At 47.1% G+C, this 14,525-nt stretch overlaps 1 protein-coding gene across 6 annotated transcripts in view; it reads right to left on the bottom strand.

The window, feature by feature from the left end:
- The window catches only part of LOC105700450 (rap1 GTPase-activating protein 1), an 80,051-nt gene that overhangs the window by 48,536 nt on the left and 16,990 nt on the right, over positions 1-14,525 (bottom strand). Inside the window, exon 1 of one of the 6 annotated variants that reach the window (XM_012426301.1) lies at positions 11,167-11,938. The exons of the other annotated variants lie outside the window; for them this stretch is intronic. Within the exon in view, the coding sequence (XP_012281724.1) occupies positions 11,167-11,282 (116 nt within the window). The 5' untranslated portion in view covers positions 11,283-11,938. Of the gene's footprint in view, positions 1-11,166; positions 11,939-14,525 lie in introns of those variants that run through there. 6 annotated transcript variants of the gene reach the window in all.

Genomic DNA, 14,525 nt, shown 5'->3' with positions numbered 1-14,525 from the left:
CACCGTGATAATATTATGTTAATACCAACGTGCATTTAGAAATGAGTATTCCGCATGACCAATGCATCATACCAGTAAACACTCATTTCTTACGCAAACCTGACGACAAGGACGGTATCTAAATCAAGACACACATTACCGCGATAAGATACTCAACACAGCCTTTCAATATAGTAATCTAAAACGCGTACCCTTAAGATCTCAATTAATGCAATTGATGTTTGTCTATCTTCTCGGAACAGATAGTTTATCAGTGCAGAGCGCGACTCGAATGAATTCAATTTGGAGTTGCAAATTGCCGAATCAAATCATAATGGCGAACACGGAGCCAAACAGAGTCATACTGTCTCTAGGTGGAAAGTACCCCGTCATACGCAGAACGTATCCGGGCATAAACGAGCGTAAACGAGCACGGACGACACTAATTCGTAGACGGGACTCAATGGCAATAATTAGACCTAGTTTTTGCCCCGGCGTAATGAGTAATTCAAGCCTGTACGCGAACCACTTAAACCGCGGTGCTTTTCATTCACCTACTCGAGGCTACTCACCTCGATACGATTAATTTAACCAAGAGCGAGGCGAGCCTTACTACCGGATCATGAAAATGAAGATGGGACTTGTGTGCTCCCTCCATCCCGGATCTTGCTCTCGGTACTGGTTACAAGTGTACTCTATCATCTTTGCGAGTCCGGATGCAAGGACCGAATCTCTAGATGCAGCTTCGAAAGGGAGCAAATTCGTAAACTTGTATTCTCGGATTTTCTCATTTTTAATACACGATTATACGATCGCAAGCAGGGTCATTTCAGGGGCTATAAATAAAAGCTCCGTGAAGTGATTAATAATTAAACTATTATGAACGCCTCGAGTAATGAAGATCTGCGGCAATGAGGCTGTTGACACTTTTACGACGTAAAGATAGCCTGCCAGGTCAGAGCAGTTTTCTGTGACGTGCTTGAAAAATGATTACTGGCTGATATTTTAATAAGATGTCGGGAATTTCGGGAAAAATATTTATTGAAACTCTTGGTAGAAAAGTACGTCTGATAAGTCAAGATAAATTCAATGTCGGGTAACAATAATAACTCTGTATTGCCAAAAGCTGTATTTCAGATTGTTTACCTCTACAATGGAAATATACTTTATTCCCAGGTTGGGTGAAATAAAACGTCCACGTCGATGAGCAGGTATCAAATTAAAATTCAGTAAACCCATTATAATCTAAACGTATCCCAGGGAGGGAAAAATAAATAATTGCTTTCTCGTGCAGTGCCACGATACGTCGCTTAAAGTACTCGGAGAAGTAATTAGTGCTGAGTGCATCTGCCGGGTAAAAAGGAAAGGAGTGGAGAAAAAGATCCTTCGCGGAACGTTTCAAGCACGAGCCACTTTCAACCGATACGACGAGAAGAGACCTCGCGCGATCGAGGTTCTGATTGTTCCACGGACCGAATTTCTTCGAATTCGCTTCACCGCTAATTACGTAAACGATTAGTTACTCCCTGCGTCACAGGGCCCGCGATAAATCCAGCTTTCACCCGAGCTCCACCAAATGGAAGAAAACATCGAAACGTTTCTCCAAATTCCAATTTGCTAATTAAGAAAAAAAAAACAGGTCCACCCAAATCGACATAAAGCGGCGCCTTCAGTAAATTTCTACATATTTTTCTCATTGTCACAGACACTATTCAGTGTTTAATGTATTTTCGCATCAAACGTACAGATTTTCACATTTATTTCGAAAAACGAGCCAGAGACCGATGGTGAAAGAAAGTGGAACTTTTCAAGAAGAAGCCCCGCGCCGCGCGGGGCTTCTCTAGCCTGGCTCCCAGCGGATCAGCTATACGCTCATTAAATGTGGAACCCCGGATCGCGGAAAGTTCCACTCGCGAAAAATCGCCCTTAGGTCATCGTAGCCGCGTAGTCCGGGCACGTGTGTGCACGAGCCTTTAGTCCCCGCTCTCATTTATGGGATAAACTCGCAACTGGCACTTAATTGCTCGTTTCCTGCCTGGAAGGAGAGCTCCGACGGAATCTCCCTCCTGCACCCCGGTGTCCCTCTCGATCGCGCAGAATGCGCATCTCTCTCCTCTCCTCTCCGATCTTTTCGCCTCTCGTGACTCTCTCGTGTGTCTTACTGTGCCTTTCTCTCGAGTATTCTCGTTGCCGATGTCTTTCTCGCCCTCGTCACCTCTCGGCCATCCTCGACATGCGGCTCTCGCGTCATTTTTCGCGCCAACTTTCGCCTCGTCCCTCGCTTGGCTTCTTTCTCTACATTCGCTCCGTCGCTGCCACTTTCCACCTTCAAATCTAGGCATCGATTATTATCGATACCTTTCACGATCTCCACGAATATAAGAAGAACCAATCACATCATAAAGTGAAATTTTAAACGAGGGGCCTGCGTCGCCATCTTGTTTCGCCATGCAGCCCGCGAAGTGTCCTTACGGTGTCTTTCTCGAAAAACGATAAATTGGGTGCCAAAAAAAAAAATTAAGATCGTAAAATTGCGCTATCCATAGTTTTTAAGGACAGACATTACAAATGACGACAACAGGTACCCTGGGCTTGAAATTGTATTTATATTTTATTAAAAGCCGGGAGGACGCGCTAGCAAAACAAGATGGCCGACACTAATTACCTCCCCTTGCGTCTGGAGCTTCAACCGTGCAGCGGTACTCTGCATCAGTATCTTCTTATATCTATAATAGATGATAAATACCGCGGTTTTTCCCGCCCCCCAAACACGACTCAGCAACCCTGACCTTCCGCAAGGCGTCCCCTAAGCTCCCCCGCGGATTTTCGCGGATTTTTTCCTCTTGCATTGGGGTGCGTGGGGTGAAACCGCCCTTCCCCTGGTTATTACAGCGGCTTACAAACACCAAATCCAATTGGAAACCTCGGCTGCAAATACACCGGGGATGAAAATCGCCTTGTCGCCCTGGGTAATCGATTACAGATCGCCAGACGTGAAAACATTGAAATGTACACCCGTAGGGCTGCTCGCGTGTTTGGGCAAAGAATAGCCACACAGTGGGCAGAAAATGTGTATATACATCGGCGCGTGAGCTTGCTTGCTTGCTCGCTCGCGTCAAGCGCGTAATCCCCCGTAATCCTGTCATATTCCCGTGGTAATCCCGGGTCGGTGGGCAATAAGCCCGCGAGCTGTTGGCCGATGTTTGCCGTGGCTTGTCTCATCGGGCTCTTCGACATCGGCTTCGACGTCGACGTCGACGTCGTCTCGACATAGTTTCGACATTGGCATTAACCGCGGCTATGCATCGACATCAGCCGCGTCTATCACATCGATATCCATATTGGCATCTGCATCAGTATTCATATTGGCATCCATATCGGCATCAGCATCAGCATCAACATCAGCATCAGAATCAACCGCAGCTACCACATCGGCATCAGCATCAGCATCGGCATCGACCAAGGATGATCTGGGTGCAACGCTCGACCCGGCGTGATTCGAACCACCGGTTCCCAGTTCTCTGCTCCCGTCGGTGCCCTCAGGAGAGGGGACGAGCAGCGCGTCCGCTTTTCCTGGGGTCATGCTACCGGTGGAACGGCGGGATTTCAATGACCGGTCAACAAGGGTTCTTTCGAAAGAACCTCGTCGAACGCGATCCTTATCGCGTGATTAATCACCGCGATCATCGTAAACTTCTTAATAATTCCGTAATGCCAGACTCTCTCGGCGAGTGTTGACAGTTCCCTGGAAACTTATAGCCGGGAGATTTGGCCAGTCGGCATCTTTCATATTTGAAGACATTTTAATAATTCGACGTAACTCGCAGATGGCTTCGTCGATTACAATTGACGTCGGTCGCGAATGGAAGAAAAAGTAAAAATGAAGCCTTTATTAGATGTAAAAAAATTCTATAGTATGTTTTAATTTTTAATGACAGTATTGGTCATGTAAGGAAAAATAAATGCCCTGTAGAGCTCCGTGACTTTTGTTGGAGACGCTATCTTGCCTTGTGATGCAATTTTTTTTTTCACGTTGCAGATTCATCGCAAGAAAGTTCAAGGTTTTTGGAAGTAGTGTATGGAATTTTTATATTGACATTTGAATATTTTTGAGGAATCTAGCCGACTGATACAATTGTATAGTTTCGGTAGAGACCCAACCATCGGGTGTGAACGTTTAAACGCACGTTTCTGCCTGGTGTTAAGGAAATTTATCGTTCCTGATACCTGCGATCATTGCCACCTCTGCCAGAAGCTCCTGAGAAAAAGATGCTGGGTTCAATGCTCGATCCGTCCCGGTCCAAACCGGCGGTTTCCCGACCCCCGTTCCCTGTCGATGCCCTCGGGAAAAGGGGGACCTGCGGCGTCTCCGTTTTTCCTCGGGTCCACGGGCCCGGAAAAACGTTGCGATTTCAACGAGTCACCCAAGGACCCCCTCTTTAAAGTCGCCAGTCTAAGCTCATCCCCCTTTTTTCATCCTTCAGGACCGTGAGAGGGTTTCCGTCCCAAGGACCATCTCTCCAGGGATTCGATCCTTTCCTGAGAAGCTTAAGGGGGCTACAAATTGATACTTTGACCAGGTATCGCTTGCCGATGAAATTCATTTCTTACAGTTGTTCAAAATTGCCGAATAAAGAGGCGGCAATTTGACCAAAATGAGTTTACGGTGTTGGCACTTTACCCACTATCTACGATGCAATTTTGATCGTTGCATCCTTGCCACCCGACTAAGGGACGATCCGGGTGCAACGCTCGACCCCATGCGATTGGAACCACCGGTTCTCGGTTTCCAGTTTCCGGTTTCCCGAAGACGTCCTTGGGAAAGAAGTAGCCGTGTATTCGCTTTCCTTAGGAACCCATGGAATTTCAACGACCCGCCGTAACGAGATTCCGCTATCTATTTAAGATAGTTTCGTACAAAAAGTGACTTAAAAGCCGTCGCCAATTTGTTCGCAATTAGTGGCTAGTTAATGACCGTACTTAGACATTACCCCATATTTTTCCCAAATGAATTTCAAATCAGCTTAACGATGAGATTATTTACAATATGGCAACCTTACTCTGAAACATATAATTTCGTTAACTTGGAAATTGTGTAAAAGGAGGGTTCAAAAAATGCTCATACGTTTGTAGTCCTCCCAGCGAAGGGATTATCTGTTAAACAAGCACAGATTTCTGACTTCCTCTTCGAAATCACTAATCTCCGTCCTTATCCACGCCGTATCTTCAAAGACAACAAATGCTTCCCCGGAAAAATTCCTTCCCTTCAAAGTCAGATCCTCCTAGAACATGGTCCCTTTTTTTTATAAAAAGAAAAAAAAAGAAAAGCAAACTTTGCGTATTCAGAAAACAGTTACTACCACCTGTTGAATACATATCTTGAACCCTTAATGTTCGCCGCCATATTTCTTCACGTAAATGTACATTTAACCCTCGGACATGAACATGTACACGTTAATAGCCGAACCCCTTTCACGAACCTTCGGCCCCGCGTTTTTTAATAAAACTAGTTGTTACCCGAGTACAATAACGGCGCCGGTAAATTTGTATATTCCTTTTCAACCAGCGCTGTAACAAAACACATTAAAAAGAAAGACCTCCGGGCATTGAGGGATTAAGTCGGAGATGATCATTAAAACAAACATGAGGACGCTCATCCAGACTCCCTTATCGTCCCGTGGACGTTATCATGCGATAGGAAACCGCAGACCGCCTCGAGGGTTTTCCTAAGAAGAGCCAAAGCCTCCTTTTAATCATCCTCACGGTCAACATCTCTTCCTCTCGGCTCGCCGAGAGACGCCCTCGAATTTTCCTTTTCGTCTCGTGGAAACGAGAGAGACGAGACCTCGATCCCCGGGGCTAAAAAGAGAGCGCGCGGTATCCCCTGGACCGCAGCATCCCCAGAGATAATAGGTGACTCCAAACTGACATTTTATCACCTATATGCTTCCCATAGCCTTCCATCCGCCAAAATCGGTGCGTCGTAAAGTCCTAAAACGTCGATGCCATCACGCGGTAAAAAGTCAACACCGTACACCCTTCATGGCCAATTAATTTTATTGCACAAGTGCATGGACCGCAGCAGGGATGCTGCCCTGAGAAAAAAGATCAGCTGATCGAAACAAATATACATGTATATCCTCGCCTGAATCGCATATAATTGCAAGAAACAATTATTTTATTGAGAAGAAAAATTGATGTTGACGAACGAATTTCGCTTACTCAATATGACATTTCTTTGGAGGTATTTAATCCCAGGATTTTGTTAATGCAATTCATATTTCTTCGAGTCAACCAACTATTTTTCTCAGTATGGAGGTAAGAGGCGATCCCGACTTCACTTTTTATTACCTATATGCTTCCTATAGCCTTCTATCCTAAAAAATGAGTGCATCGTAAAGTTCTAAGATGCCGATATCGTCACGCGGCAAAAAGTCACCTCGGGACACCCTTCATGACCAATTTATTTTATTACACAAGTGCGCGCCATAATCACGAGCTATCGAGAGCGACCGCCAGTGCTCGGTGTCTCATCGGACTTCTGACGATCATTAATACGCACTAATGAGCGCGATAATGACTGACGCGGTAATCGTCTCTAGTTGAGTACGACGCTGACTATTCGTTACGATTTCCAGGTAATGGTATTCGCAATGCTCTCTTGTAATCTACCAATTCTGACTTTCTACCCAAGAAAACTTCACTACCACAATCAAACCTGAACCGCTAAAAAAAAAAATAAACAATGTGGAAATAAAAGAAAAATCGGAGCGTAACTACGCGGATTGGCAGTGAAATTTCTGAGTAAAAGAGTTACAATTAGTAATTACTAATTATTCCTAATTACTCTGTCATGAAATGCCCCACGCGTTCCGTGCTATCTGTTTTGAGCAAAACAATGTCGACACGCAAGGATAAATGTAAATAGTAATTAACTGAAAAAAAAAATAATAATAATAAGTGTTATACTTTTCGACACGTTACTTTTCTTAACATGCAAGCTTAGACGTCCACTTCACGTGACGTTTCACTTAAAAAATTACTTTTATAAAAAAAAAAATGTAAGATTTCGATCCTCAGCGACAGCTCCGTCGACACGCGAGAAGTAGGTTATCAGAGTCAAGATTTCTTTTCTCGTTCTTTTCTTAAGTGCACACTCTGGTAAAATGTGCACGCAAGTGTTTCAAAGCGTACCGAGGAGACATACCTGGGGCTAAAAAATATGCTTACGATTCCTCCACAAGGGTTTTCCTCCGCCGTGATAATAAATCTTAAAAATATTTCCCGGTCCCGAGCCATTGATTAAAATTCTTTCCCACAACAAGGGGAGCGCGTAGGTATACCCGATGACAGCGGGTCGGTTTCGGGTTTACTCATGGGGTTTGATGGGAATACGGGTGCCCCATTAATTCGGGTAGCTCGATATCGGCCGATATCAGGTATCATTCAATGCGCCCGACATCGGATGAACTTGATTTAATCTCGTTAACACGACCTAACCGATAATCTTCGACTCTGTACCGGGTCTCTCTTTAATTATTCATAACCGCCGTCATACCCAGATCCTTCGAGTGCACTTGCGAACATGCAGTCCCGATCGGAATAACGCCGGCTTGAAATAATGAATAATATTAAGTCGAAACTCTATTGATTGAACTATTTCCGCGACATGTCGCGCCGAGCTCGTTCACTCACGAAAAAGAATAGACGTCATCGAATCGCGGGTCGACCTCCTTTCGCGAAATGGGAAGCGAATTCCCAGGACGGTGACACACTGGCGACGAGGATGTTGAGGATGACGGGGATGACGAAAATGACGAGGATAACGAGGATGACGAAAATGACGTGGATGACGTGGACGACGAGGATGCACCGGGAAATAATGGCATCCGGAAGCCGCGACAGCCTAATCGAGGCCGAATTATAATCGCGCGACAGAGCTTGGGGGAACATCTACGAGAAATTCGGAAGACTTGGTACTCGAGCACGTATCGCCTCGTCGAGCACAATGCGAGCGCTTCTTGCGCTATCGCGAGAAACAAGATAATGACGGAAAGAGGATAATAAGTGAGAAAAGCGAAAGCCGGAGAATCTCTCAGCTGAGAATCGTCTGTAAAGAGACGTTTATGTAACGCAACCATGCCAATGGGACTCAAACCGAGTACTCGTGTTACCTTGTCAACGTTTTAGGATTTGCGATAAAGACACGTAACAATGCTAAATGCATCGGCATCCACGAATCCGCGTATCTGGAGTTCCGTACAAAATTCATGCGAAATCGAAAGTGGAGTTAAATGCGCGTTACGAGTACTTGCCGGAATCTTACTTGGCAAAATTCGAAATTTAAATTATTCACCACTAGCCGGTAAAAAAAGTTCATCCTTAAAAATAAGGGGTAAGATGGAGATCAATGTAGAGTAACCCAGAATTTGTCAACGGTATGAAATATGGTAAAACAATAGCAATAGCAACCTCGTCTCTCACCACTCCCCGAACCCTTTCGTTCCTTTTAATTCCATTTAAAATAATTCCAGCTTCCTCATTGCGGGTACTAAACATTGCACAGAGTCGTACGGAAGCACACAAGTCACTTTTCAATCGCGGCCTAGCACCGATCCCCAGAGCTTACCAATTATTTTATTAAGACTAAGAACCTCCTGCCATTACCTTAAGTATCGGCGATGGTACAGGGCTTTTAAAGGAAGTACAAGCAATAGCTATTACGGTTACCACGACTGTCGCTTCGGTAACACTTAATCTTCCTCTACATACATTACGGCGCAACCCAATAATAGGACGAAAATCTCGAAGTTTATAAAATAAAATGAATAAAAACAATAAAATCAACAAAATCAGCAATCATACCGCGAGGAATTTCCTGCAATTGGAGGAGTACCACGCTTACCGTAACTCCTTCGAGCAACGCAACGAGATTCTAGGAACGATCTAAAAGACAATTTTAACCCGGGCCAATGGGTGAAAAATTCCAGAAGGTCGGTAAACGCACGGGCACGCGTGCGGCACGCGTAAGCGGATCTCCCTAGGGAGGGCCGGGACCGCGCAAACTTCCTCGCGGAGGGAGCCGTCCCGTCCCCGAGGAATCCCGGGAGAAACTTCTCTCTCGGGCGGCACAGTGCCTCGATTCATACTCGCGGCGAACATACCCGACGCAGGCGCGATAAGCGTCCGAGAGCGGGCGAGAGAGAGAGAGAGAGAGAAGGGTCGAGAGGGGGCGTGCGCGAGAGAGGGAGGAGAAAGAGAGGCCGAGATAAGAAAAAGCCGGGATAGACGGAACTGCAACAGCTGCGGCGCTTCGGATTGAGAATGCGTCGCGCCTACGCCGACGCGCCTACCGCCGCCGTTGCGTACAGTGCGCCGAGATACGAGCCCCGCTAACGAGAGGAGTTAACGGCACCGCCCCGCACTAAGGTTCATATTGGATGGCCCGGTCGCAGGATTACAGTCCTTACGGCTGGCGAAGGCCCGCGACCGCAGTCGCCCGGGCTGGCCGCGCGGTAAAGTCTATATTCGCTTGCACGGCCGCGGGAATGTAGACCTTACGTTGCCACGGTCGGCGGTAGATATATCGCGAGGCATGATTAGGACCTGTCACGGGCTGCCGGGATACCGGGATATCCTCGTTATCGATAGGCTATGGTATCCATATATATATATATGGGATAGCTTCGTGACGGTCGAGAGGTGGAGGGCCTCCCGCGGTACGGGTCGTATTGGCGCGCCCAGCCGCGGGAATATCGCCCTTACGAGAATCACGCGGTACCGCGCATTGCGCACTCCGCGTTTAATTTATAATCGAGGGGCTCGACGTTGGGCTTACTCCGTACCCTATCATCGATACGTTCTTCTCGTCATTTTTCAACGCGAGTTGTGTAAGCTCTCTCCCATTGCGTAGGATTTTGGATAAAGATAAAGATACGCGTTTAATGGTAATGATAATGGGCGATTTGTTTCTGGCTCGCGACTTGGACAGTTCCGCATCGGATGAAACGGGGCAGCTCGTGGCGCCTCTACCTCTCCCTCCCTCCCTTCCCGGCACATGCCGTCCGTCTCGGAGAAGGACCGAGTCGGATTTTATCTGGCGTGAAACCCGGGCTAGGGGAAATTTATCGTTGGGTCCTACTAATTTATGGGAACGATGTCCGGAGCGGACCCCGAAACCGGCGAGTACCGCTACCGTTGCGACCCTGTCCGGTCCGGTCGCGTGGCAGAAATCAGCCGAAATAGCCGTACCCGAACACCCACCCACGTCCACGGTCGTCGATGAAGAACTATCTCTCTCTCTCCATAATTACCGATAATCCGTGGCTATCATTAGAACCGATTATTTCGAGGTAGTAACGATAGCGTTATCGCACTCTGGCGAGTCTTATGTCGCCTTTCAAGTACTAAAGTATAAACTGCCACGTGATAGAGGCAATCAGTCGCGTCCTCAGACTAACCGCTTATTTTAAAACGTCATCGAGCTCTCTATCATCTGCTTCGAAAGACATTGAATCTGACCGAGATAGGTTCGACTTAATTGAGCAAAAAATTCCTCCGGATAAAGTGCTCGTCACTTCGCTCGAGTCCTCCTGAGTTCATAAACCGTTTGGACAGGATATCATTTTTAAATCTCTGGACAGGAATTTTGACCACACGCTTTTGGGTAAGATATAAATTTTAAGACATCAGGAAACTTATACCGGATTTACTGATTTTAAATGATGATAAAAAAAACTAAACTTTTAAATCATTGCCTGCGACGTTACTTCAAGAGTATGAAACGGCAAGTTTTGAAATAACCTAAAATAGATTTAGAACTCAAGATTGTCTACACTAAAAAGAATAGTGTCAATGGTTACTAGAAAGAAAAAAAAACTGTGAAACAGTCGTCAGTACTGAAAAAGACACGATAAATAACCGCAGAAAGAAAATAAACACTTTAGAAATTCGAGCCGGGGTCTAATTTCATAGCTGGCAACGTCGACGCTATTTTTTTTTTCTTTTTTCGTTTCAGTATACCGCGTCAAATCTTCCTCGAAAGGAGGAAACAAAGATAACGTTTGATCGATCGATTCGCCGGATCGGCAGCGCGTCTCGAAACGGGTCGCCGTTTTTCCGGGCGATTCCGAGTAGCGCGACCCACGTGGGGGAAGATAAACCGGACGGCGCTCAAGATCGATTTACCGTTTTCTGGAGAGCAGCGTGTAGGACTCCTTGGAGGTGGTGCAGAGGCGCATGCGCATCCTACGGGAGCGGTCCGCGCCGCGCTTCCTGGCGACTCCACCTTCCAGGACGGGCATCCAGATCCGGATGGAGCCTCGGGGCGCGCGAGCCGAGGCGCAGGATCACCATTCCACTCCCGGCTCGCGGAGGACCCGGTCGGGCCGTGCGCGCTCTCCGCTTGGTTCGCGGCGCGCGAGATTCAAATCCCGCCGGCTTCGCGCCTGCGCGCCACCGACGAGTCACCAAAGTCTAGTGATTCGAGTCGCGAATCATGCGACGTATGTTACCAAAATTCGCACCAACGTCCGGCGAAGTTCACTTTTTACCCAGCAGTTCAAGGTCCGAATTATTCTCCAAGGAATATTTCCGAAAACACGTGGCAGAGTTCACTAGGTAGTCCCTATTTGCCCTCCCTAGTAATACGATCAAAGTCAGATAGTTCGAATTGAAAATGATCGCAACGGATATTATGAAAATTCGAGAATACCGACCCCACGTGACCTCGATCCGAATCTTTGCGCCTCACTTAAAACCGGACAGGAAACGTTCGGGTCGCAGTTCGTTATCGGTGCAACCAGGTGTTCGACAATTTGAATTGCGAATCTGAACGAATTTCAGATCTCCCGCGCCACGGCACTCGTGGTATTTAAATTGAGAGCTCGGGGCGCGTCTCGCCGCGACTCGATATACCGGGCAGTACTGGAACGCGCTCGACTCTCGTGGAACTCGTGCCGTGCCGCGTGGCCCCCACCGACTGTGGCCGCGTTGCGTGCCTCTTGTGTGCCAACTACGGACTCGGCGCGCCTCGGTGGGGGGCTGCCCCTCCCCACCCTTCCGACCCGCCGTCCCTTCCGATCGTGCCCACGAACTCGTACCCTGCTCGACGCAGCTCCCTCTCTCTGTCTCCCTCGCACCACCGCCTACCCGCATCGCTCGGTCTCTCTCGCTCGCGCTCTCGACTTCACGGCGTACAGCGAAAACGCGCTTCTTCGGCCAGTCCTCCCGGGACCCCCCGAAAGTGGAACGCTTCGCGGCCTATTGACTGCCTCTCCCCGATAGGTGTTACGTTTCCGTATTTATAAGCCCGAGGTTTCGTAAACGCTGAGTTTAGCGTGCCGCGAGATCTTGCCGCGTCGGTCTCGACCCCGGAATGGAACGGCCGCTTTTCCGGAAGATTCGGATCGGCGCCGGCGAGGCCGGTTTAAAAAGGAGCAGCTGCGAGGACGACGAAAAATCGTAAATTTCCGCGCTATCTAAACCCGGAGAAGAGCGCATTACGGGGACGTCTTCGGGTTTCACCTGTGCGCACTAATTAAAATTTTCTCTCGTTAAGTGGCCCCATTCCCCCGCGTTTTACCGAACCTCCACGCGCGCAAATATACCGCTGTTCAGTAAATTGCTACAATTAACCGTAATTCGTATTTATCCCGAGACGCGGTTTTACTTGATAGTCCCTACTTGTTGCGATTTCCACCGTGAAATTGTCCCCTATTTTCTCGGCAACATTGAAATACTAGCTTTACATGCGCGGATTATACCACTTAATTATGAATTATTATTTCGAGTTTAATTAATAAGGGGATACCGTACGTGTTCTCGTTCGAGGATTGCCCACGGGGGCCGTAAGGCGAGGTCGCGTTAAATGTCCACCTTTCCACCTTGATGCTGAAATAGAACTCTCCGCAACGTCCGCGGATTATGCCGATCGGGGGAAACCGGTCGGGTCGGCGTCCCGCCTCGGTATCGCGTTTCCCTTAAACAAAAGGATATTACCGACCTCGTACCGGTTTCTCCTGACAATTGGGCCGCCTGTTACGCTCGCTTTCCCCCGCGCTGATTACATATCTAAAGGACGCACCGGAACGCGCCGTAGGCGCATCTAGACAACTCGTGACCAGCGGCGTGTCTTCGACCTCGACGTCTCTCGGTGACCTGCCTCAACATTAGAAAAAAAAATTTCATTTCACCTTTTTAGCTGTCCTATATTTTAAGGTGATATGAGAATAACATCCGAGAAATCGATCCCTTATGAAATTTTTCCACGGAACAAGTGAACCGAATTGTTTGTAACTTTAACCAGTGAATATGGAGGATCTTAGAAAAGTCCTGACCATCCATTTTATCTAACTTTTTAAATGCAAAACTTAAGAAGGTTTTATTTATTCTCGTTTAATGTGGGGAAATTTTACGAGTGCCAGGATTTTCTTTAGAGCCTTTTTATGTGTGTGGTAAAAGTTTCGAACAATTCAAAGGACCCAGTTTTGAGAAAAGTTTCGTATTCGCCAGTCGGCACTTTCATGTATTATGCTTGCGAGAAATTTGTACCACCTGAAAATGAAAATTGGACAAATCTTAGACGAACGTGTAATGTTTGGGGTGATGTAAAGAGACAGTGACTCGTCGTGCTAAAAAATATACGTGGTCAAGTATGAGCAACTCTAATTTTCAAGTTTTCCATACCTTTTCACGGAACGAATTTCTCATACCAAAATCATGTTACATTACCTTACTTTTTAATCGGGATCGCAGAACAACAAATATTAATACAAGGGCACGATTCGAAAAATCTCCCCCTAAACGCTTTAACTTCCTTTAGTTTTGTCCGTTCTATTTCTACTATTCAGGCTCAGAGACTTGTAAACATTAATATCTTCTTTTTTTTTTTAATAGAATCCAAAAAATCATGGATTCGTATTACCTATTTCAGTTTCACTTTCCGAGGTAACCGTCAACGTCCTAAGCCCCTTCTAAAATTTCGCACCGATTACCCGGCGTAAAAATGCATTCGCAACTGCAACGGGTGAGCCTCGCCTTTAAATGGGGAGTTTCACGCCTGCATAGAATAAACATATCGCGATGGCTGAGATTATCGTGCACAGGTGTGGCATCCGGATTTCGGGGTTGCCCGGCGATTAATATCGCACCGGGGGCACGGGAGAGGAACGATAAAAAGAGAGGAAGTTCAGCGAGGCGAACCGTTCCTTCGGGAGCGGAAGTCCTTTTCAACCCCCCCGGGGGGCGTTTCCTTCGTCCTTCCTAGGTGGCAACCTCGAAAATCCTGATAAAAGTGCCTCGATAAATGGGAACGTGTGATGATGCGACGACGCGACCTCACCGAACCGGCGGTGAGACCGGAAGTGGAACCGGATGATGAAACGGTTTGCGTGATCTCTCACCAGGGCGGGTCTTTTTCATTGAATAGAAACGAGGAGGAAGTAGGGTAGCAAATTCTCCGTGCGAATGGAAACTCGAAACTGTCTTGGTATTTCGTCGCAGAAGGACGGGTCCTCTATTCTGTTCGTTTAAGATTTCGAGGATGG

This window comes from Orussus abietinus, unplaced genomic scaffold (assembly GCF_000612105.2).
Source record: "Orussus abietinus isolate OABI.00-Male unplaced genomic scaffold, Oabi_2.0 scaffold177, whole genome shotgun sequence".
NCBI lineage: Eukaryota > Metazoa > Arthropoda > Insecta > Hymenoptera > Orussidae > Orussus > Orussus abietinus.
Note: the sequence above shows the minus strand (reverse complement) of the source record. Positions and strands in the feature narration are given on the sequence as shown.